This window comes from Rana temporaria, chromosome 3, assembly GCF_905171775.1.
Source record: "Rana temporaria chromosome 3, aRanTem1.1, whole genome shotgun sequence".
NCBI classification, from domain to species: Eukaryota; Metazoa; Chordata; class Amphibia; order Anura; family Ranidae; genus Rana; species Rana temporaria.
In genome coordinates this window covers 200634821-200657116 of record NC_053491.1, presented here as the reverse complement: position 1 = coordinate 200657116, position 22296 = coordinate 200634821, and the positions used below count along the sequence as shown (strand labels likewise).

At 40.6% G+C, this 22296-nt stretch overlaps 1 protein-coding gene across 2 annotated transcripts in view; it reads left to right on the top strand.

Moving 5' to 3' along the window:
- NUDT4 (nudix hydrolase 4) overlaps window positions 1-21458 on the top strand; it is a 35927-nt gene extending 14469 nt beyond the window's left edge. Inside the window, exons 2-5 of one of the 2 annotated variants that reach the window (XM_040344130.1) lie at window positions 9089-9199; window positions 13526-13570; window positions 14057-14144; window positions 16789-21458. In XM_040344130.1, coding sequence (XP_040200064.1) covers window positions 9089-9199; window positions 13526-13570; window positions 14057-14144; window positions 16789-16988 — 444 coding nt within the window. In that variant the 3' untranslated portion in view covers window positions 16989-21458. The remainder of the gene's footprint in view (window positions 1-9088; window positions 9200-13525; window positions 13571-14056; window positions 14145-16788) is intronic. The other variant, XM_040344132.1, reaches the window with a different exon arrangement.
- The last annotated feature ends 838 nt before the right edge of the window (window positions 21459-22296 follow it).

Sequence of the window (22296 nt, the reverse complement as noted above, 5' to 3'; positions counted from 1 at the left end):
GGTCCACATCTTCCTGTGGGAATTTTTGACACCAAAAGATAAGGCCCTAATATTCATAGATGACATTTCATCTTTCTATTTGATGCATATTGTAAATACAACCGAGTACCTGAATCTCTCTTGCTATCAACCAAAAGCTAATTGGGTTCTGCTGCATGGACATGTACTGACAGTAGGATAGAACAGAGTGAGAAATTGATGACTTAAAAGTGTGCTTTTCTTTCATTGTTCAACCAGCAAGCCTGGGGTAGGGAGGTGACACCATTGTTTATCGTCATCGAAGTATATGAATTACAAAAGTGGTTGGACAGAATTCCAAACCTCCTTAACACTCGTATAAAAATATGCCTGTAAACACCATAATGTGCATGGACACATAGGCTAACACAGAGGTGCTTCTACAGGCTGAAGAAAAATCGCAAAACGCCTATATAAGCTGCATTAATTTTTTTTTTTATATAACCAGTGTGCATGGGCCCTAATGCTTAGGTACACATTTAAAAGACAGAAAAAACCTGGGCGGTCTCTGTGCAAGTGGTAGTAGTGTGGCGATGTCCCTCACTGTGCTATTGTGATTTGCAGAAAATACAGATTAGTGCTCACAGCCATTGGCTGCCAGCACTGATCAGATGCTGCTTTTCCAGCATGCCCGTTCGACAGAAGTTGGGTCGGACTACTGTACACACTGGCTGAATGTTGGCCCACTTCCGTTGAACCGGCTGATATTTGGCACTTGAGCATGACACAAGTATGCAAATCAGTAGTTCTTAATTTACTTTTAATTGCATGCTGCTTCTAGATCATTGACTGAAAGTTCTGTAGCTAGAAACAGCCAGTCAATTATACACCGCTCCTAAAGCTCCCTGCTAGCGGCCAAAAAGCGTTGCAAAACTATAGTAAAGCGCCGCTAAAAACAGCGGCGCTCTACCGCCGACGCCCGGGCGCTGTGAATGTGAAAGCACTCCAATACTGCTCTGACCATTAGTGGGAAAAATAAAACATTTTTAACTATCCAAAGTTAAAACGACAAAGGCAGAATATTTAATGGATGGAAAGTTGAAAAAAAAAAAGGTCCACTTCAAGTCCTAGAGAGTAGATGTTTAGTTGGCACTGGCTGGTTGCTTTCCATGCTCCTTGTGACATTGTGAGCATGTGTTGTATCAGACTGGATTGAACCAAGTTGTTACTGCTCACCATATCAGAGCAGTACTGCGAGTTACTATTAAACAGCACAGAGACCAACAATAGTTTTTGTGACTTAAAGCGTTTGTAAAGGAAAAAATGTTTTACCTTTTTAAAATAACAAACATGTGATACTTACTTCCACTGTGCAGTTCGTTTTGCACAGCGTGGCCCCGATCCACGTCTTCTGGGGTCCCTCGGCGGCTGTCTCTCGTCCTCCCCGCAATTACCCACCACAGTCATGCGAGGGCTTTCATGGTGGTCAGTAATTGCGGGCACGCTCCCGTGATACAGCGGGCAGCCATAGCCGCTCACTGTATCACTCGGCCCCGCCCCTCGGCGCACCGCGTTACTGGATGTGATTGACAGCAGCGCCAGCCAATGGCTGCGCTGCTCTTAATCCATCCGCTCTAGCCAATCAGTGGCCAGGCTGTGTGGCGAAGAGGATATCGGGACCGCGTGGGACTTTCGAGGGGTCAGGTAAGTATATCGGGGGTGGGGGGGGGGGTGTCAGCATTCAATGTTTTTTCACCTTATTGCATAGATTGCATTAAGGTGAAAAAATGTTTTTCTTTACAACTCTAAGTGAATTTGTTCTCTGTAAATGAGGTAATTTTTGCAGTGGGAGCAGGACATTTGGTTGTTGGTTCTGAAAATGCCTGCTTATCAAGGCATTATGGGAAAAGTGTTTGGTTTTCAGCCATGGCGCGATAAAGTTGAACAGCTGCATACACACAGGGTGCATTTTAAAAGACTCTAGAAGTTGACTTTCAACCGGGGATCTGCTAGATGAACACTTTGGACCATAATAACTGGAGTTTGTAATACAGAGAGAGAAGAAATGCCAGCTCTGAATCTCTTTACTTGCAAGAGTATGTGTTTGAGATGTACATCTGATTCTGTTATGGTGGCACTCATGCAGGCTCACTGCTGTGCCACACTGCCCTTTGACACAGTGTGACTTGGTTCCACCCCCCCCTGACTCCCTCCTCACTGGATGGGAGTGATGACAGCAGGAGCCTTTATTTACTTAAACTGAACTTCACCTTTTGTTAGACTTTAAGTGGTTCATTTGGGCCAGCTTGGCCAGAAATAGAAAAGGTATCAAATGTTTGAATTGGGTAATTTTGAAATGGATGGTATCAAAACATCTCAAAATTGGGACAGGACAACAAAAAGCTGGCAAAGTTGGCGGTTCTAACGAGCCAAAAGAACATTTTGCGACCAATTAGGTTATTGGCAACAGGTCAGTAACACGATTGGTGAACCTCTGTCCATCTTTACTTCGGAGATGCTCTTTTTATACCCAATCTATGAAGCTGCCTCCAAAAATTGTCAATTGCAGAGTAATGTTTCTCAACGTAAAATGGCAAAGACTTGAAATATATCATAATCTACAATACATAATATCAAAAGATTTTGAGAATATGGCAATCTCTGTGCACAAGGGACAAGGCCGAAAAGCTGACATATTGGAGACCGGTGTTCTTCAGCCCTCAGTTGGCACTGCATTAAAAACAGGCAGATTCTGTGATGGACATCACTGCAGGAGCTCAGGATTGCTTCCAAAGATCAGTCTGTGAACACAGTTTGCCGTGCCATCCAAAAATGCAAGTTAATGCTCTATCATGCAAAGAAGCCATATCTGGCAAAAGCCTGCCTCTTTGTGTATGGAAAAGACAGATTGCACATCTGGAAAGGCGCCATCAACTGTGAAAAATATATTAAGCTTTTAGAGCAACATATGGTCCAATCCAGACATCTTTTTCAGGGAAAGCCTTTCATATTTTAGCAGGACAATGCTAAACTACATACTGCATTAAAGACAACAGCAGATGAGTCCGGATGCTTAACTGGCCTGCCTGCAGTCCAGACCTTTCAACAAATGAAAATATTTGGTGCATCTTGGAAACAAACTACAGCAAGGATCCAGGACTGTTGTGCAGTTAGACGCCTATATCCAACCAGAATGGAACAACATTCCTCTCCCAAGACTCCAGCAACTTATCTTGGAATGGGGAAGACATTTACAGTGTGTTAAGAGGGGTTGCTACATCGTGGTGAACATGGCCCTGTCCCAACTTTGAAACCTGTTGCTGCTATTCATTGAAAATGTTTGTCAGTGTTGTGAAGCATTCATTGGTTTTGATGGACCACAAGAAGATGAGATTGAACCCAGTAGAAAATCACGATTGCTTTTAAGGATTCTGCATTTATTTACCCCCCCCCCCTTCCAATTTTCAGTTTGATATTTCTTTCTTGAACTGTATTGAAGCTGTCAGTTTATTGCACAAGAGTTGCAACCTCACAATTTGTCCATTAATGGTTGTTGGTTGAGCTTGAGGGTTGTTGGTCAATTATTTGCAACTGGATGTGTGATTCCTAGTGTCTGGAAAGTGGTTGAAATTGACAAATTGTATGCTCAACTTTATTCTCTGGAAACGCTTTATAATGGTATCTGAAGTGTTCAGACAAATGGGCTTATTTGTATGCAGAATTGTCACTGGTCATTTAAATTAAGCCTGTGTTGTGATTCTTTCTATTCTGATGTTGGTTAAGAATGTTAGGCAGCCACTTTACATTGCCTGGATCTTTTGAGCAATCACTGTTAGAATCAGGAATGTTAATGGCTATGTGTTGCTGCATAACCAGGCACCAGTTCATGTGTGGGCAGTGTCCATACAAGTTTGTGTTTAAATACTCATGCCTCTTTTACTGTTGGATTGTAAAAACATGAGCAGATCTAAGAATATTTCCTGTTTTGTAAATGGATCCCCAGTCTTAAATCTCGGCTGTACTTTCCTGTTTCAACTACAGCTTCCTTATTTTTTGCAATCACTGCATTAAAAACTGTCTGTCGCCTCTAATAATTCAGTTCGGAATACTGAAATTTGCCAGCATGTGGCAGTGCAGGGCACTCTTACATAGTCTGTAGGAGATTAGATATTGTGGTTGGGTAACCAAGTGTGGGTTTTCTATAAATGTTGGTAATTCCCGTTTTTAAATCTGATACAAGTCAACCATTTGCCGGTTTAAGATTTTTGTCTTGCAGGAAAATTGAAGCTAAACTTTGTGCACCTCCAGTCTTAATCTTTCAATGTGTTTTTATCTTGTGCAGTGTAGCTATTCATTACCAGCGGCATTATCACAGGCTGTGCTTTGTGAATGGTAAAGCTTACGCGGGGGGGCTAAGAACTGGCACTAGCACTGCTGTTTATCATAGTTGCTGTGTTGGGGTAGGTGGAAGTGCATCAGAAGCTGTACCAGGCAACACAAATTACAGGCTTATTTTTGTTTATACTAATTCAGTACACACACACTAGATCCGCCTGTCAGGTTTTTTGATCAGATCCGCCTAAAAAAAAAAAAAGTTTAATCTTGGTATATGGACAGTCATTTTTTTTTTTTTTCCCTCCATCTGCCTGCTTGGGTTGCCACCTCATCCCTTTTAAACCCCGAACACTTATGAATTACACAGGTTCTGAGGCTAATTTTATTGTAGATAAGGCACCAAGTGAGTTTAATTACCACCTTTAATCAGCCACAGAACCTGTGCAATTAATGTGTTTGGTTTTAAAAGAATGAGGCGCAGGACGGGGCGCGTTCCTGGCTTCTAACTTTTTTTTTTTTTTGCTTCTTGGATAACAAGCACTGGACTAGATATCCAATTAAACCTTGCTGCCCGCAAGCAGCGATTCCTGATTTTGCTCCTCCTACTTTCAGGACCTCTGCAGTCCTAAAGGCATGCTCTGACTTCTTTGACGCAGCAGTGCCCAGTAATTTGGTCTCACAGAATTCAAGCAAGTAGATGTCTGGGGATCTTCGCAAACATGTGTTGAATCTGTAGAAGATAATCGACCCATAGACTGATGCATTTTGAGACCCTGCTGGAGCTTAAAGTGGATGTAAACCCTCCATACACCAAGTGAAGTGAACAGCCTCAGATGATAGAGATTAACCAAATCTGCCTACATAGGTTTTACATCCATATCTGCTGTCTTCATATTTATATACTGTTTAGAAAGTTCAGATCGTGTTAGTCTCTCTTCCTGGTTAACACAGAGTGTGATGTCTGGGCATACAGCCAAGCTGGCCAACATTGCTGATTGGAGGAAAGGCGCACGCACACCCTCTCCTCATAGGCAGAGACTCTCGAAGGTGTTTTGTAACAGGGCCAGCTCCTTGCTAATTTGTTTTAGCAACCTCCATTGACAGATATTTCAGGCTGCTTTTTTTTTTTGATGTGTCAGGAGTTATCAGGCTGATAACAGGAATGGGTCAGGAGAGAGCTTTGGTACATAACTCAAATTTTATGAATCGGGTTTACATCCAATTCAATCCTAAATCAATAAAAAATTGTTCTGAGCTATTTGGGTCAGCAGTTTGGCTTCAACCAGTGGAAGTTGTGTGAGGATGCCCTCACGCTGGTGGATGGTAAAAACAGGTAGTTGAACACTGGTTGCAGTGCGGTGGTCTGCCTATGTGTACAGTTAAAACAAAAGATCTATTGCTAATATTTGGGATAATTTGTTGTACAGTGTTTGCAGTTGGAGTTCAGTGGAGACCTTTTTTTTTATTTTTTAGAACATGTTTACATTACAGTATTCACATTCTTTAGATGCAATGCATAAAAAGTGAGGTAACTGGTAGATACTTTTTTGTTTGTTTTTAATTTAAAATAATTTTTTTTTTCTCTTCCTCCTCCCACCAACTTTTTTCAATTTCACCTTTGCTTGTGCTGTCTACTCATAGGCTGACCATTGCATTTTTAGCTATGATGGTTATTTTTCCATTCTGTAAAATCCCCAGTATTAAAGATTAACTGGAGCTGCCGGCACTTGCACATTTTATGCATTCCATGTTATCATGTTTACATGACTCAGAAGGTAGGCTTATCTTGGTTTGGCTGGAGATTCAGGTTCAAGGCTCAAAATTATGAATTGTGCAGTTTGTAAATGATTGACCTGGGAGTGAAGCATGCAATTGGTTGTTTCTTTAGCAGTATTGAACCAAACCGAGCTGTCGATTTATTTCCGTTCAGCCCTGCTGACGTAAATGGAGAAAACAATAAAAACTACTAGTGTTTTGAGGCTTTAGGCTGTGTTCACACTTGAGATGTGTGAACTAGCGAGATTCTTGTGTGGGAATTCACATTGCACCTGTATCACCGACTAGAGCTGCACGATTAATCGTCAATCGTTATCGCGATCTTTTTCCCATTGCGATCTTGACACAGGGTTTCACGATCTTTGACATGAAAAGAATTTCCTCTCTGCACTTTGGTATGCAAAGAATTTCCTGTCTGCTCTCAGCCAAAAGTCAGCCTGGGCAATCTGCCAAGTTTTAAAAACATTCTTTATCAGTGGAAAGTTAAGTCTAAACATTGTATCACTTCAAAGGCATAAACTTCTGCATGTAAATTAGGGAACGTTTAACCACTTAAACACTAAACCTTTTTCTGACAGCTCTTTTCAAGTTAAAATCATTTATTTTTTTTGCTAGAAAATTACTTAGAACCCCCAAACATTATATATTTTTTTAGTAGAGACCCTAGAGAATTAAAATGGCGATTGTTGCAATATTTTATGTTGCACTGAATTTGCGCAGCGGTCTTTTTAGATGCAATTTTTTTGGAAAGAATTACTTTAATGAATTAAAAGAACTAGCCAGTAAAGTTAGCCCTTTTTTTTTTGTATAAATGTAAAAGATTTTACGCCGTGAGAATCGTGATCTTCATTCTAAGCAAAAAAATTGTGATTCTCATTTTGGCCAGAATCGTGCAGCTCTATCACCGACAGTGCACACTCTGACGTCTGCGAACCGATACGCAGGTCAATTTAAAGTTAATGACCCTCCAGATCGGATTGCAGTGTGAACTCTAAAATAATGCTGGAATCGGATTGCATAGGTGTGATCCGATTTTAATTTTTATTTTTTTTCAGTGCAGACTAAAGACTTGCACAATTTTTGTTCAAATGCGATTTTTAGCCATACAGTTTGTATGGCAAAATTTGCATCGCACAGACATTGCATGTGATCTGCACAGCAATGAGGTACGAATCATGCAATGTCTGATCGCACAAGTGTGAACCCAGCCTATGGTAGGGGCTTTCTTTTGGTCCTCAGGTTTAAAGTAGTGACATCTCCTATACATGACTACAAGTGTGTGGGCAGCAGAAGACCTTGTGCACATAGGCATCTTACTGTTGGATCAATGCATCTGCTATGTAAAGTGTCTGTTGATGCATGAATTTAGTTAGTACATGCCCACAGGGCAGTTGGACGTTATTGTAAACTGGGCATGCATAAAGCTCTGCAGAGCGATTTGCCCTCTTTGTGAACCCAATTTTCTCAGAGGTGTACTTGTGTCTGGTATCTGTCAAGGTGGATTGCTTCCTTAAGCCGGGTATGCGTTTTTTTTTTTTTTGCTAGCCATGCAAGGTTAGTTCATCGATCTCCCCTTCTGAGCTTTTGTGTTCTGATCAGGGGTATGGCCAGCCCCGCACCCCCGCCAGAACACTCCGATGAGGATTTCCAGAAAGCGCGTCTGACAGAAGCCAGCCAAACTGACATAATCATGGATGAATGTTTGTCAGTGTGTGGGTGTTTTTTTTGTATGTGTATATATTAGTGCTGTCAATTTAACGCGCTATTAACGGCGTTAACGCAAACCCACGTTAACGCCGTCACTTTTTTTATAGCGCGATTAACGTGGCGGCGTTCGGGGGTTATACCGGGATGATGCCTGATCCCGGTACCGTTGTTTAGAGCGGGCGATCGGCTATCCAAACATAACAACCGATGCGGCTAAAAGCCGCTCGGTTGTTATGCCGGAGGAGCGGAAGGGGACACCCCCCCCCCCCCGCCTTTCGCCGCTCTGACCGGGCCTCCCGTCCCACCGGGAGACCCGATCCTCCATCCGGCGCCTTCTGTGTCCAGGCGGAGACTGACACTAAGCCGTAAGCGGCTTTGATTCAGTCTCCGCATTGAAACCACGGAAGCGACGTCATGACGTCACTTCCGGGTTTCTCGGCTGCCAATGGCGCCGGATTTAAAAAAGTACACAGTATTCAGAATCGCCGTTTTCGGCGATCTGAATACTTTGAAGTGCAAAGGAGGGCTCGGAGGTCTTTTAGACCCCCGATCCCTCCATAAAGAGTACCTGTCACCACCTATTGCTGTCACAAGGGATGTTTACATTCCTTGTGACAGCAATAAAAGTGATCAAAATGTAAAAAAATTTAAAAAACACAATTTAATATTATACAAATTTTAAAAAATAAATAAGAAAACAAAAAAAAAATTTTGGCGCGATTAATCGTGAGTTAACTATGACATTAATGCGATTAAAAATTTTAATCGCTTGACAGCACTAGTGTGTGTGTGTATGTATATGTGTATGTATGTATGTATGTATGTGTGTATATATATATATATATATATATATATATATATATATATATATATATATATATATATATATATATATATATATATATATATATATATATATATATATATATAATTATACCAGCCGTTGCTACTGCTATTTGGCCTGTGTGTACCCGGCTTTAGCCTGCACTGTGTCCATAACAAACATTGTTTAACACAGAAGTGAATGGTAGCTGTCCAGCTTGATCTAATTACCCATGGTCCAAATCTACTGTATCTGTGGCTTGCAAGCTTCCCTGAATGAGCCACTTTGCAGCTTTACACAGCTCTTACAGGAGTACTTTATCGTCAATACATATTCAGTACATCAACAATCGCGTTCATTTTTTTTTCCTGATGGCATATATAAGATTTTAATGGATTTTCTGTTTCCCTTTATAAAAAGTACATTTTGGAGTATTTTGCTCTTTCTGTTTAAAAATAAAGTAATAAATAAAATATTTGTTTACTACAGATACTCTTGGTCAGCAGCAGTCGTTATCCTGATCAGTGGATTGTTCCAGGAGGGGGAATGGAGCCGGAGGAAGAGCCTGGTGGAGCTGCAGTCAGAGAAGTGTATGAAGAGGTAAAATGGATGCTTTTATTTATGGTTGAAAATAGCTTTCATGTTTCTGTCAGCATAAATGTTTTTTTTAGGGAACCTTTACTGATGTGTATATTGTGAAAGTATGTATTTAACCTGTTTTTTGTGCCACCGTTATAAGCAAGAGGGAAACACGGAGAAAAATAAAATGGGTTTAAGTAGGGGTGCAACGGATCAAAAAACTCACGGATCGGATCGATCCTCGGATCAGGAGTCACGGATCGGATCATTTTCGGATCAGCAAAAAAAGGGTCCGTTTTTTCATTGGTCCAAAAAAAATTTTTTTATATATATATATATATATATATATATATATATATATATATATATATATATATATATATATATATATATATATATATATATATATATATATATATATTAAATAAAATAATATATATTTTTTTTGGACCAATTAAATAAAGGAACCTTTTTTTTTTTTTTTTGCTGATCCGAAAAAAGAGCACAATAGCAATTCACAGGGGTGGATTAAAGAGGAAGCAGGTGAGGCTGTTTGGGACTTAAAGTACAATCTTGATGTTTTTACAGCTATATATATATATATATATATATATATATATATATATATATATATATATATATATATATATATATATTGCTGTAAAAACATCAAGATTGTACTTTAAGTCCCAAACAGCCTCACCTGCTTCCTCTTTAATCCACCCCTGTGAATTGCTATTGTGCTCTTTTTTCCCCCTTCCCCCCCCCCCTCCTCTCACACCAGTGCTTCACTGCTAACATTCCTATTCAACTTGCTAGAGCCCAGTGCACAGCGTGACACGCCTCCCCGGGGAGGTGACGTCACGCTGGGCTCTGGCAAGCAGACTGGCCGCCGCTCCGGAGCTAGGCCGAAGCCAGGGACTTTCCTAGGCCTAGGCTCCGGAGCGCTCCGCGGATCGCGGGGTGTGCCGATCCGAACGGGGTGGCCCGTTCGGATCACGGATCGGTGACGATCCATTACACCCCTAGGTTTAAGTATAACTAAATGCAAAATGTTATATTGTACAAGACAGACTTAAAGCGGAGGTTCACCGGTACAATATACTTTTTCCCCTTAGCTTCATGCTCGTTTTGTCTAGGGGAATCGGCTATTTGTTTTAAAATATGAGCTGTACTTACGGTTTACGAGATGCATCCTCTCCGTCGCTTCCGGGTATGGGCTGCAGGACTGGGCGTTCCTATTTTGATTGACAGTCTTCCGAGAGGCTTCCGACGGTCGCATCCATCGCGTCACGATTTTCCGAAAGAAGCCGAACGTCGGTGCGCAGTATAGAGCCGCACCGACGTTCGGCTACTAGTGACGCGATGGATGCGACCGTCGGAAGCCTCTCGGAAGACTGTCAATCAAGAAGGAACGCCCGCTCCCGAAGACCCATACCCGGAAGCCGACGGAGAAGATGCATCTCGAAAACGGTAAGTACAGCTCATATTTTAAAACAAATGGCTTCATGCTCGTTTTGTCAAGGGGAATCGGCTAAGGGGATTGTTTAAAAAAATATATTAATGGGTGAACTCCCGCTTTAAAGGATCACTAAAGGAAAATATTTTTTTTAGCTAAATGGCTTCCTTTACCGTACTGCAGCTGCTGGCTTTTAATAAATGGAGACTTACCTGACCTGGTGTCCCTCAATGTCTGCACTGCAGCTGATGTTTCCCATCAGCTGTCGGGTGCTGCCATTGCGGGTAAGGGAAACCCCGGCAGTGAAGCCTTTCGGCTTCACGCTGGGAACCCTACTGCGCAAGGCCCGCTCCTCTCTCCTATTGGTTCGGCGGCCAGAGGAGGAGGGAGCCCCGCGGTGACATTGCGGCCGGACTCCCGGAAGTGGGGAAGGATACCTCTTTGACAGGTATCCTGTCCCCCCTCCCCCCGAAAGGTGCCAATTGTGGCACCAGAGGGGGGGGAATCAGATGAGCGGAAGTTCCACTTTAGGGTGGAACCAGATGAACAAGTTATCAATAAAAAAAGTGAACAATGAATTTCATACAAATGCATGAACAAATTGGCAAATGAGTGGGTAACATTTTGAACCCATAGCTGTCCCTACAACCTGCAGGAAAGTTTTTTTTTTTTTTTTTTTTTTTTTTTTTTTTTTTTTTTTTTTTTTTTTTTTTTTTTTTTTTTTATTGAATTGGTAGGTCAAGTAAGAATTTAACTGGTGGTGAGCCATGCTCTGGTATCGGCAAGGTTTGTCAAACTGTATTACTGACTTCCTGAGGGATTATGGTACAAAAACAATCTACTTTTTAGTGTAGCCAAAATAGTGTTGGGGTCTGTTCCCCCCTGCCCATTTATACTCGGGTCGTGCATTATATTGGAGTCCATTAGCTAGAAGATTGTAGGGAAGAGTCCCTAATACGCGGCAAGTGGTTTCAGTAGAGCCGTGAGCTGTAATAATTAACAAGTTGAGGGCTTATAGATTTTAGTAGTGTGTATATACCGTAATTGGAATTCTTAAACTTAAAAGACTGCCCAGTTGATCATAAGAAATGCTTTTAATATTTTCACCCCCCCCCCCTTTTTTTTTTAACTGTATTGTGGAATTGGCAGTACTGTCCATTTTGGAAAGTTTATTTATTTTTTCACCTATAGAAGTACCAGAGTAGCCCCATCTAATCGTGTTCTCTTTGGCCAACTTTCTCAAAGTAGTCCTTACTGCTTTGGAAAAATTGTGTGTTTTTTTTTTTTTTCATTGTGCCATTTCAGGCAATAAACGTATGACTATTTGATGGGGGAAAAAATTTACCGAATTGGATATAATAAAAGAATCGGCTGTACTGTTTTTGATTGGTTCTTTCCAGAGCGCTGGATTTCTTTGAAATTTGATAGGTCTGGCTAAAAATTCCAACTCTTTAAAGGCGAAGGTCACCTTTTCGAACATGTTGCATGGTCCATCCCTATTTTAGGATGGAGGTTAACATGTTCCAGCTTCTGCCCTCCCACCCTATGACAGCAGGTGATCTCCCTGTACCTGCTATCTAGGTGCCGAAACATATCGGCTATGAATATAGTTGTCAACTATTTTCATAATCGATCAGCCGACCTGAATGAATTTCTTATATCTGGAAATACAGTGCAGCACACATACAGCTCAGTACACTGTCCATGTCAATAAGTGTCTGAGAGCTTGTAAATGTGTGAGGAGCAATGCCTTATGGGACATGTAGTCCTGGGCAGGAAGTGAGTGAGTCTAAAGGCAGAAGTTCCTTTTTTACCTTGCTTGCTATAGGGGCACTATATACTATACTTTGCAGCTTGCTATTGGGGCACTCTGAAGGCAGGCGGGGGACCCCAGAAGAGTAGAATCAGGACTGCTTTGTGCAAAACCATTACACAGAGCAAGTATAAAGTTAAGGTAATAGAAGGCATTATAATTACATTTAAAGTAAACCTTTGCCAATATTGTGTATTATATTTAAAATGATCATATCCATGAAAAAAAGTCTAAGATTTTAGTACTATAACATAAAAGATTTATATCTACTTTCCACCCTTCATATAGCTTCACGTCTGACTCCTAGTTAAAATGCTGATATATCCTACTTCTGTTTTTTAGATATAGTAATATGTTACTTTCAAACCTTCTAATACAGGCTGTGGAGGGTGCCTGTTCCTGGTATTGTGTAAACTGTTTTATAATAGTCTGAATACTTTATTACATTACTTGTAAAACATGGAACTCTTTCCACATCTCCAAGGGACCAGGTAAAGGGATATACTTTATAATGAAGTCTGCGTAGCTTTTTTTTTTTTCCCAGTACATATCGGGGTTGAGATGTACTGTATGCATTGCCATGGATTCATAAATACTGTTTGCACTACTTTTGTGTTTTCTATTTTGAAAATGTTGTGATTTTCAGCCATAAAGCATAATCAAAATATCCCTCAGTTTCCAATACACTGCAGACTTTTGGCAATCTTCAACTGCTTTGTGGAGAGTTAAGAATCTTCTCACATTTCTGTGAATATTGACAATATGAAAAGCAACTGCACATGATTAAGCATTCAAAGTAATTTCCTTTCTGTGTATATTGGATAACATTTATTTAAATGTGTGGTTTTTTTTTTGTTTTTTTTTTTTTTGAAGATTCTCCAATCTTTAAATCTGCCACAGTGTTTAAGCACTGTGCAGTCTCTCTTGTGGGACTTTGCCACTGAAATATAGAGATATATTATATCTTGGTATGCACGTTTGTGACCTTGGAGAGGGATGGACATCCTAGGGTGCCTGTCTGTCTAAATAAATTATACTATACTATTTTTAATAACTTTCCTTTTTTTTCCCGCAGGCTGGTGTAAAGGGGAAGTTAGGAAGACTCCTGGGAGTTTTTGAGGTAACTATTTAACTTTTTTGATTTCTTCATGCCCCAATGAAAAGTGTGTGCTGTGTGTTTATCAATCCTATCTATCTCTCCAACAAGTGCCAGAAAAAGGTTTAGCCTTTAACCACTTAAGGACCACTCTTTCTGAGATTTGGTATTTACAAGTTAACATTTTTCGCCCCCCCCCCCCCCCCCCCCCCGGTCTCCATGCCACAGACCGACAAGGATTTGATCGACTGCTCCGATAAAAGGCGGTGGGTGCCTTTCCCACTGCCGATTAAAAGTGATTTTGTGGCGAATCCGCCGCACAGACCACTTTTATCTGAAAGCGGACCTCCCGCTCTTGAAGAGGCTATCGATTAATTATTTTTTTTACAATCATGCTTTATCACATGGGGCTCTAGGGTGTCTAAACGGTCTGCTTTCTCCATATGTTAACAGTGAGTAATTTTTTATATGAATATTTCACACTAAAGATGTGTATTTTTCCCATTTAAGCAGAACCAAGATAGGAAACACAGAACATATGTGTATGTTCTCACAGTAACGGAAGTGCTGGAAGACTGGGAGGATTCTGTTAACATTGGTAAGCTCTTTAGATTTATTGTTGGACCTAGGAGAAATGGTGTTTTCCATACTGTACTATGCTATCAAATGGTGTGTATCTGCAATATTTTACTAGTGGCGAGAGAGAACATCTTCCCTGGTTAAGGACCAGTTCACACCAAAGAAACACAGTCCTGATGTGTTGCAAATGCTTTTCTGCATGTGGGTTTCTTAGACTCATTGCGGTGTGTTGCAGATGCGTTCTGGTGCATTATATGCCCCCCCTTTTTTTTTTTTTTTTACCGTAATGACGTGTGAGTTTTTGGTGCAATGTGATGTGTTTTTTTTTTATGCGTTTTGGCGCATTCCAGGACAGTTCGGTGCAGAAAGAAATGCAACATGTTCCACTTTTTTTTTTTTTTCATTCATTCTGGAACTAGAACTCAATGTTATGAACTGTGCCATTGAAAACAATATAATTTACAATCCATGCGTTTTGATGCAGAAAAGAAATGCACTGGAATACATGGGGTGTGAACTGGCTCCAAGTGTTTTTTTGCCACTGACTGAAATGTGGTAAACTGGGTCTGCTGCTTTCTCTTGTCACTGCAGTTTAACTGTGACAAATGTCTTAACAGGTTATGGAAAGTGAGAAGTAGGTGAACTTGGACACGAAATACGCCTTTTGACATTTGCAATTTTAGAGCGATACCATTCAGCAAAATGGAATTTGAACTTGCTGATCCTTATTCTTATCTCTCTATATACAATTCTGCTATATAATAGTGAAGCGCTAAACCTATTACAAAGGCTAAAAAGTCCATATATCGGAGCATAGACGCTAATGTACAGTGACCTCAATGGTGAGAAAACCTCCACCAATGGTAGTAATGGCCGCTCACCTCCCCACTCAAACCACTAGAAGCAAAGGGTCACACACGCTTTCCCTTACAGGGTACAAAGATGTATCGGCAGATGGCAGCAATGAAGCTGACATGAACGGATCCCGATCCTAGCTTCCCAAGCTCCTTCCAGTATGATGGACAAATGCTTCAATACCAATACCAGCACTCCGCTACCACAGATATTGTGGAAATAAAAACCTACATAGTGCTCTCTGCCAGAATAGGCTTTTATTTATATACCAGTGCCTGGTAAACAAGCGTGTACACAATAGATCAGTGATGGCCATGGGTGACTTCACGTGATTTCATTCCATCTGTATGCGTTGCACCCCAGGGGGCAGGTCTTCATCTAGCCCTCAGGGATCTGCTAATGACGTCCGATCCCCTGGAATGCAACGCGGACAGAAGGAAATAACATGATGTCGCATGCAACCATCGCTGATCTACTGTGTACACACTTGTTTACCAGGCACTGGGTCTCAGTGCCTCACTTGTAAGTTTTATTCTTTATATAAATAAAAGCCTATTGTTGCAGAGAGCACTGTTATTTGCATGATATCTGTGGTAGTGGAGTTCTGGTCCTTATCATTGGTATTGAAGCATGTGTCCATCATAATGGGAGGAGCTTGGGAAGCTAGGATCGGGATCCGTTCCTGTCAGCTTCATTGCTGCTATCTGCTGATGCATCTTTATACCCTGTAAGGGAAAGCGTGTGTGACCCTTTGCTTCTTGGGGTCCACGTGGGAGGTGAGCAGCTATTATTGCTATTGGTGGAGGTTTTCTCCCGGAGTCATCTGCATGATTTTTTCATCTGCCAGTTTTTCTTAGTTATTTTTTTTTTTTTTTGTATCTTAAGATAAAAAAAAAAACTGTGCAGCAGCTCCCTTAATACCTGCACTCCATCTTGATGTAGCGATGTTGCACGAGACACTCGGCTGTCTGGGACTCTCCCTCCTGATTGGCTGAGACACACAGTGCCCTTGGCTCCCGCTGCGCTAAATCAAAGTAAGCAAGCCATTGAAAGATGGGGCCAGGTCACAGCTCCATGTCTGAATGGACACAGGAGCAGCTTGGATGCCCCCATAGTAAGCCGCTTGTTGTGGGGAACTCTGCAGGAGGAAGGGGCCAGGAGTGCTGGTGAGGGACCCGAGGAGGAGGATCCTGGCTGCTCTGTGCAAAAACAATGCACAGCGCAGGTTCACACTACCATGACTTGTGTCGCTCGACATGAGAAATTCCATTGAAGTTAATAAGAGCCATCTTAATGCTCCGACTTCAGAAAAGGTCCCTGGACTACTTCAAGGCGACTTTTAGGCAACTTGTACCCATTGATTTCAATGGAAGTTGCCTCCAAAGTCTGTCTACTGTGAAGCAACTTTACAGGAAAATAAAATGGTTTAATCAGGCAAGCCCTTTCCTCCCACAGAGCTGATTATTCTGTGATTGGCCACAGCCAAAGTCGCCTGTCCTAAGGCAACTTTAAGTCACGCAAGTTGCTCCAAGTCGCGCTGAAGTCGCCTTGCAAAGTCGCGCTGTAAGTCGGGTTGTCCCTGTGTGAACCGGCACTTTGTATAACATGTTGGTTTTTAAACAAAAAAAAACAAGACTTTAGTACGGTATTACTTTAAATATTCTGACCTTTTGAAATGAAGAGAAAAAAACTCAAATGACTAAATAAAAAATCTTCGTTAAGGTTCTGACATGTATGCCATAAAATTATGCATTGTGGCCTGTAATACAGGAATTTGACAGTTTTGCTTATTTTTATTTTTTCTTTAGGGCGAAAGAGGGAATGGTTTAAAGTTGAAGACGCTTTGAAAGTGTTACAGTGCCACAAGCCTGTACATGCAGAATATTTAGAAAAACTGAAAGGATGCTCCCCAACTAATGGAAACTCTGTGGTCCCACCTATATCAGACAACACATCTCTGTATGTAACCTCTGCACAGACTTCTAGCTTACCCTCAAGTGTGAGATAAAACTGCACTTTAAGGCATCTTTCCTATACAAGTGGGGAGGATGCCATTATGTGTTCTCATGAAAACATCCTGATGATTAGACCTGGATCCTCTTGCAAGATGTGCTACAAACCATTTTGTTTGCTTAATTCAACACTTTTTTTTTTCTTCTTTTTTTTTTTTTTTAACCATGTATAATAGTGTTCATCCAACAAAAGCCATATGGATTTTTTTAGATGCCTTAAATGGCCATTCTTCTGTCTTATGTTTTGTAACTACCATTGTAATATGGCTTATGTGCCACGACAAGTTTTTACAACTGCTTTTTCCAAAAGGGCTTTAACTTCCGCTGGATGCAAGATAAGCCTTTAGTGTGCTGTGTGAATAGCTTCAGGTTGTGAGAGAAGTGTGGCCTTCACCAGGCTCAGCGCTGCACTGTTATGTCACTGGCTGCTCTGTAGCATGGGTGTCGTCACTAAAGATGCACATATTCCTTAAAATCAGTTCTGTTCCCCACCTTAATGTTTGCTTTAGTTCTACTTTAATGCCTGCATCAATTGCGTTAATGTGATATCTGGGGAATGTCCCTAAAGTAGAAAAGCATAAGAAATTATACACAATATACCTTTTTCTACTGCATAAATGCATCAACTCATGCAATTCTCTGATTGTGATATGCTACAAGAGGATGCCTAAACTATAATCCTCTTTGATAAGAGTTGATAATAACATTCACATGTTAATCAGTTCTTTTATTGAACTTGACATGATTACATTTGTTGTGCAGTTAACTGTAGAGCGATTCTGTCGGCAGTCTTTTTTAGCTACTGCCAACTGAGTGGCTTCATACTGTAGAATTTGGAAACCTTATTCAACCCAATCATATGTCCTTAGAAGATAAGTATGGCTTGAGCTTATTTAGCCATACTTTTCTGTGCCACAGGTGTTCACTTAGTTTTGTGACCCAGATTCAGTCTGCAGCAGACCAAAGCTTGTAAGCTTGTTTATGTCACAGAGCTGGTTCAGGCTCTGCAGCAATCCTGGCAATGTTGGGATCCGCCCAGATGCCTGAACAGCAGCTGGTTCAGTCTCTCAGCATGCCTCTGAGAGCCTGAGCCAGCCGCTCCCACCCCCTCCCTAGCTTGGTACTCCAGTGGGTGCTAGAGGGGCAGAGAGGTGACATCTGGTCACCACTTTGCGCAGGGAAGACTGAGAATGGAGTGATCAGCAGGCAGTTGAATGCTCTATTCTTTGTCTTAAAGCCAGAGAGGGACAGCTGTAGCATCGGACTAACACTGCGTCCATGTAGGTGAACATGTAAGTTGTGGTGGTTTTTGTAATCCCACACTTCTCCGTTTAATTAAAATTCAGAGATCCTTCATTCAGATATATACAGTATGTTGTAATACTGACTGTATGTTTCACTGTGGCCTGTTTTTGCAAGGCTGGCACTAAGGATCTACAGCCCTGCTAGAAAATGGGTGCCATTTTGACATTTATCCCTGACAAAGAAATTGTATCCCATTATGTTTAAGAAAATGTAGTCCCCCCCCCCCTTACTATCATACATAGCATCTCAGTAGACCATTCTTATGTCAGTTCTTGCAGAAAACCTTGACCCCATTGACAACTGCATTTCTGAGGTGGTTCACCTGAAAAATGTATAGACGTGTGAAATGTTTGTGTGAACTGAACCTTGAAGTACATCCATATGAGCGTTTGATAGCTGCTTATAGGTAGTTATGGTATTTGCAGTCATTGCCTACTTGTTCAAAACATGCACAGTCAAGGCTATGGATGGAGTAGCGGCAGTTGGCACAGTCAGCTGTGTCTGCTGTGATGATGGCTACATTTTTTGAGTCTTCTTTTTTTTTTTTAATGCCTGTCTTGTCAACACCTACCCAACAGCTCATTAGGATTTATTTTTCTGTAAATTGATTTTATTGGTGGCTTATTATGTAAACCAACTTGTATATATGTGCTATACTTTTAATTGGACAGCACCCATATTTAAACATGGTTAATCTTGGTTTAGTATAGTTCTGGATTTTTTTTTTTTTTTTTTTTTCAGCGATTGGTTCATTAGCTCTTAATAGGTAAATTAAAAGGCTAGTCCACCCAAAAGTGACATTTTAGCACCAGTTTGAATTTGGTGGTCTTAATCACCCACTGGTTAATATTTTGGCAGCCAACAGTAATAATCTTCCACCATACTTCTAGTTTTTCTGTATACTAAATTGACTTAAACTCAACATGAGAACAGAAAAAAGCCTGGAGAATGTGCATACTTAGAAACTTGACAACATAGATTATCACCACCAAAGACTGCAAGGAAAGTTTAAAGCAGGGGTAAGCAACCTCGGCAATCCAGCTGTGGTTAAACTACAAATCCCATCATGCCTCTGCCTCTAGGAGTCATGCCTGTGATTGTCAGGGTCTTGCAATGTCTCATGGGACTTGTAGTTTCACCACAACTGGAGGGCCAAGGTTGCCTACCCCTAGTTTAAAGGAACCCATCGGGAGAGGAGTATGGATTCTTCCACTGCTGATTATTAAGGTGGTGGCTTTAGGCTTTTGTTTTCATTTTTGTTGCCTTTAGTGAGTGGCTGAGCTGGAAAAATGTGGATATATATTAGGTAGTGTCACCATCTAGTATACAAAGCTTTTTCCCTTTGAGTGTCTTACCAATTAGTGAAAAAAGGACAGCGATAAAGTCCCAGGCTGGACACCTGTAGCAAAGGCGACTCTCATATTTATCTCCTGGTGGGTTCCTGTTAACTAAATTATGAGTTTGGGTGAAACGATTTTTTTTTTAAGCATAAGTACATGTAGTAATGGCCACTTTGCATCTGACACTTGTTTGTTTGCATTCATGAAAAAGGTGAAAGTTTCTAAGTCCAAAGAAAAGATCATGTGCACACTGGTATCTTTACCTCAGCCAGGATGAGGATGATTGATCCCTACTGAGGAATGTAGAGACTGCTTATTGATAGGATTGATTAAACATACATGATGACCCTTCTAGATTTTCCATCATTCATGCTCAGAAGGGATCAATGAAAACGGCTGACCTTCTTGTGTTCACTTTCCATTGACAGAACAATCCAGAATAAAATCTATCCATCTGTATGTAGCTTTCCACATGTTATGTTTCTAATTCATGTAAGTAAAACACATGCAGATCCAAGAGCCCAGTGCTTTTGTGCAGGATGCCAAAGAAATTTTACATTTTGGTTTTTAAATGTTACACTGGGCAAGTAATCCATTATTCTGCATAATACCAGTTAGTCTAGCCTTGTGGATCCTTATAGTTTAATGCTAAGGAATTTGAACAGAAGATTTGGATTCTCTACCCATGCACACAGCCACAGCAAACAGTTTCTTCTCTCAGGTTAAATGCCATTGATCTGTATATAGAAAAAGGATATGGTACTTTCTGCCCTCCGCATCTCCTGATATGTTTAGCCGAGTAGCTTTTTCCTTCCGTAGTCTGTCATTGCGGTCTTCATCAGTATATCTGTAAAGTATGTGTATGTATTTTCACACATTCACTTTATCTTTAACAAGTTACCTGCCACCTTCTCAGATGCTTCCTCAACATCTGTTCACACAAGCACTACATGGCTGTGAAAGATCCTCTATTGGAATGCCTGTAGTGCTTTGATTATTTAATCTTCTTTTCTGGCTGCTTGGACCTTTGCAGTATCCTGTACATGCACTGTTAAGCACAAGTCAGACTTCCCATAGGCAATTACTTCAGCTTCTCTACACCATCAGAGAGACTATTATAGTATTGGCCACAGTTTCATCCCCACAGATCTTTTACTTGTGTAATCGCCATACTCGGGGCTTTGTCTTCGAATCATTTGTAGCCAATACTCTGAGGTTTTCTCATATAGTTGGCTAAATATTGTATATACCTTGTAACAGCGAATGTAATGTATACAAGGTATGCTACAGAAGAAAGTCTTTTGATTGCCCGTCTTCTGTCAGAAACTTCACATAAAAAAAAGTAATAGAAGCCGATTTATTGCTATCGGAAACAAATGCTTTCCTATAGAAAACTTTTCATGCAGCAGGTCCCAGATCTGTATGTGACCTGCTTTGGGAGAATTGTTGGCCTAAAACCTTTGTAGTCTTGCATCTTCAAGACCGCATCTGAAACAGGAAAGTTTAATAAAAACCCATTTTCCAATATAATAATTGAGGCATGGTATAAATATGATTTTTGCATTTGTTCCATTTAACACTGGCCCCAGATTGTTCCGGAATAACTGTAGATAAGTTGTAATATTGCTTTCAGTGTTAACAATTATATTCTGTGTAAAAATGCATCTTTTTGTAAATAATCAAATCAGTAAATACGGCGAGTGCACAAAGGATTGTTGTAATTTAAACATTTTGTTACTCAATACATTTTTTCTTCTTTTTTTTTATAACACAAACTGTGTAAAATGCTGCTATAAATTAAAATCATTGTGAGTGCTGTTACATTTATTTGAGTTTTTTTTTTTTTTTTTTTTTTAAATGGTGCCACAGTTTTGGAAGTTAAATATACCTGTGCCATATAATTTGAGTAATGTATGTACCAAGCATATTTACTGCTCAATCCTTCATTTCATGCAAGTCTTGGCTTTGTCCAGAGAATAAAAGCTGTACATCAGTTCTTGTTCTCTGGATATGGTATAGGAACTTTAGAAAGAGCAGATTGTGGACAAGGGTGTGTGGTATTATCTTCCCACAATTTTCTGATATGCAGCTTCAGGTTCCTGGTTCTAAAGGACTTCTTCTTATTCTAGGCTTCCCTGATTCAGATTCTGCGCTTTTTAGGGTTCTGTAGGTTTACCAACTTTTTATTGGAACGTTTTTTATTTTTTTTTCAGTTTATTTTTTACTCCTCCCTACTTGTTGAATGTAAATTCTGTAATACATATTTAGCAGGAAGGGGAAGAAGTGCAACATATCATAGGTTTTAAAAGTGGCTTTTTATATCTACATACACAATTACAAAATGGCTTATGAATGTAACATCTTCCTAATGTGGTGGTCCAAATATCTGAATTCCATTCTTCATGTTTAAGGCATCTCATGCTGGTACCATATCATTCTTATGTCCAGTATTACACAATGTAGAAAGGAAAATGTGCTCTAGACCAACCTGCCAAATTAGCCAATTGGATTAGCATCTCTTGGGGACAGTTCACACCAGATGCAGTTTTTTGTGTGCTTTTTTTGTTCTGCACTAAAAATGCATGCACAGTGTATTCCAATGGCTCTAGTTCACACCATGCAGTCAGTTTCCGTGCGGAAACTGACTGCATGGTGTGAA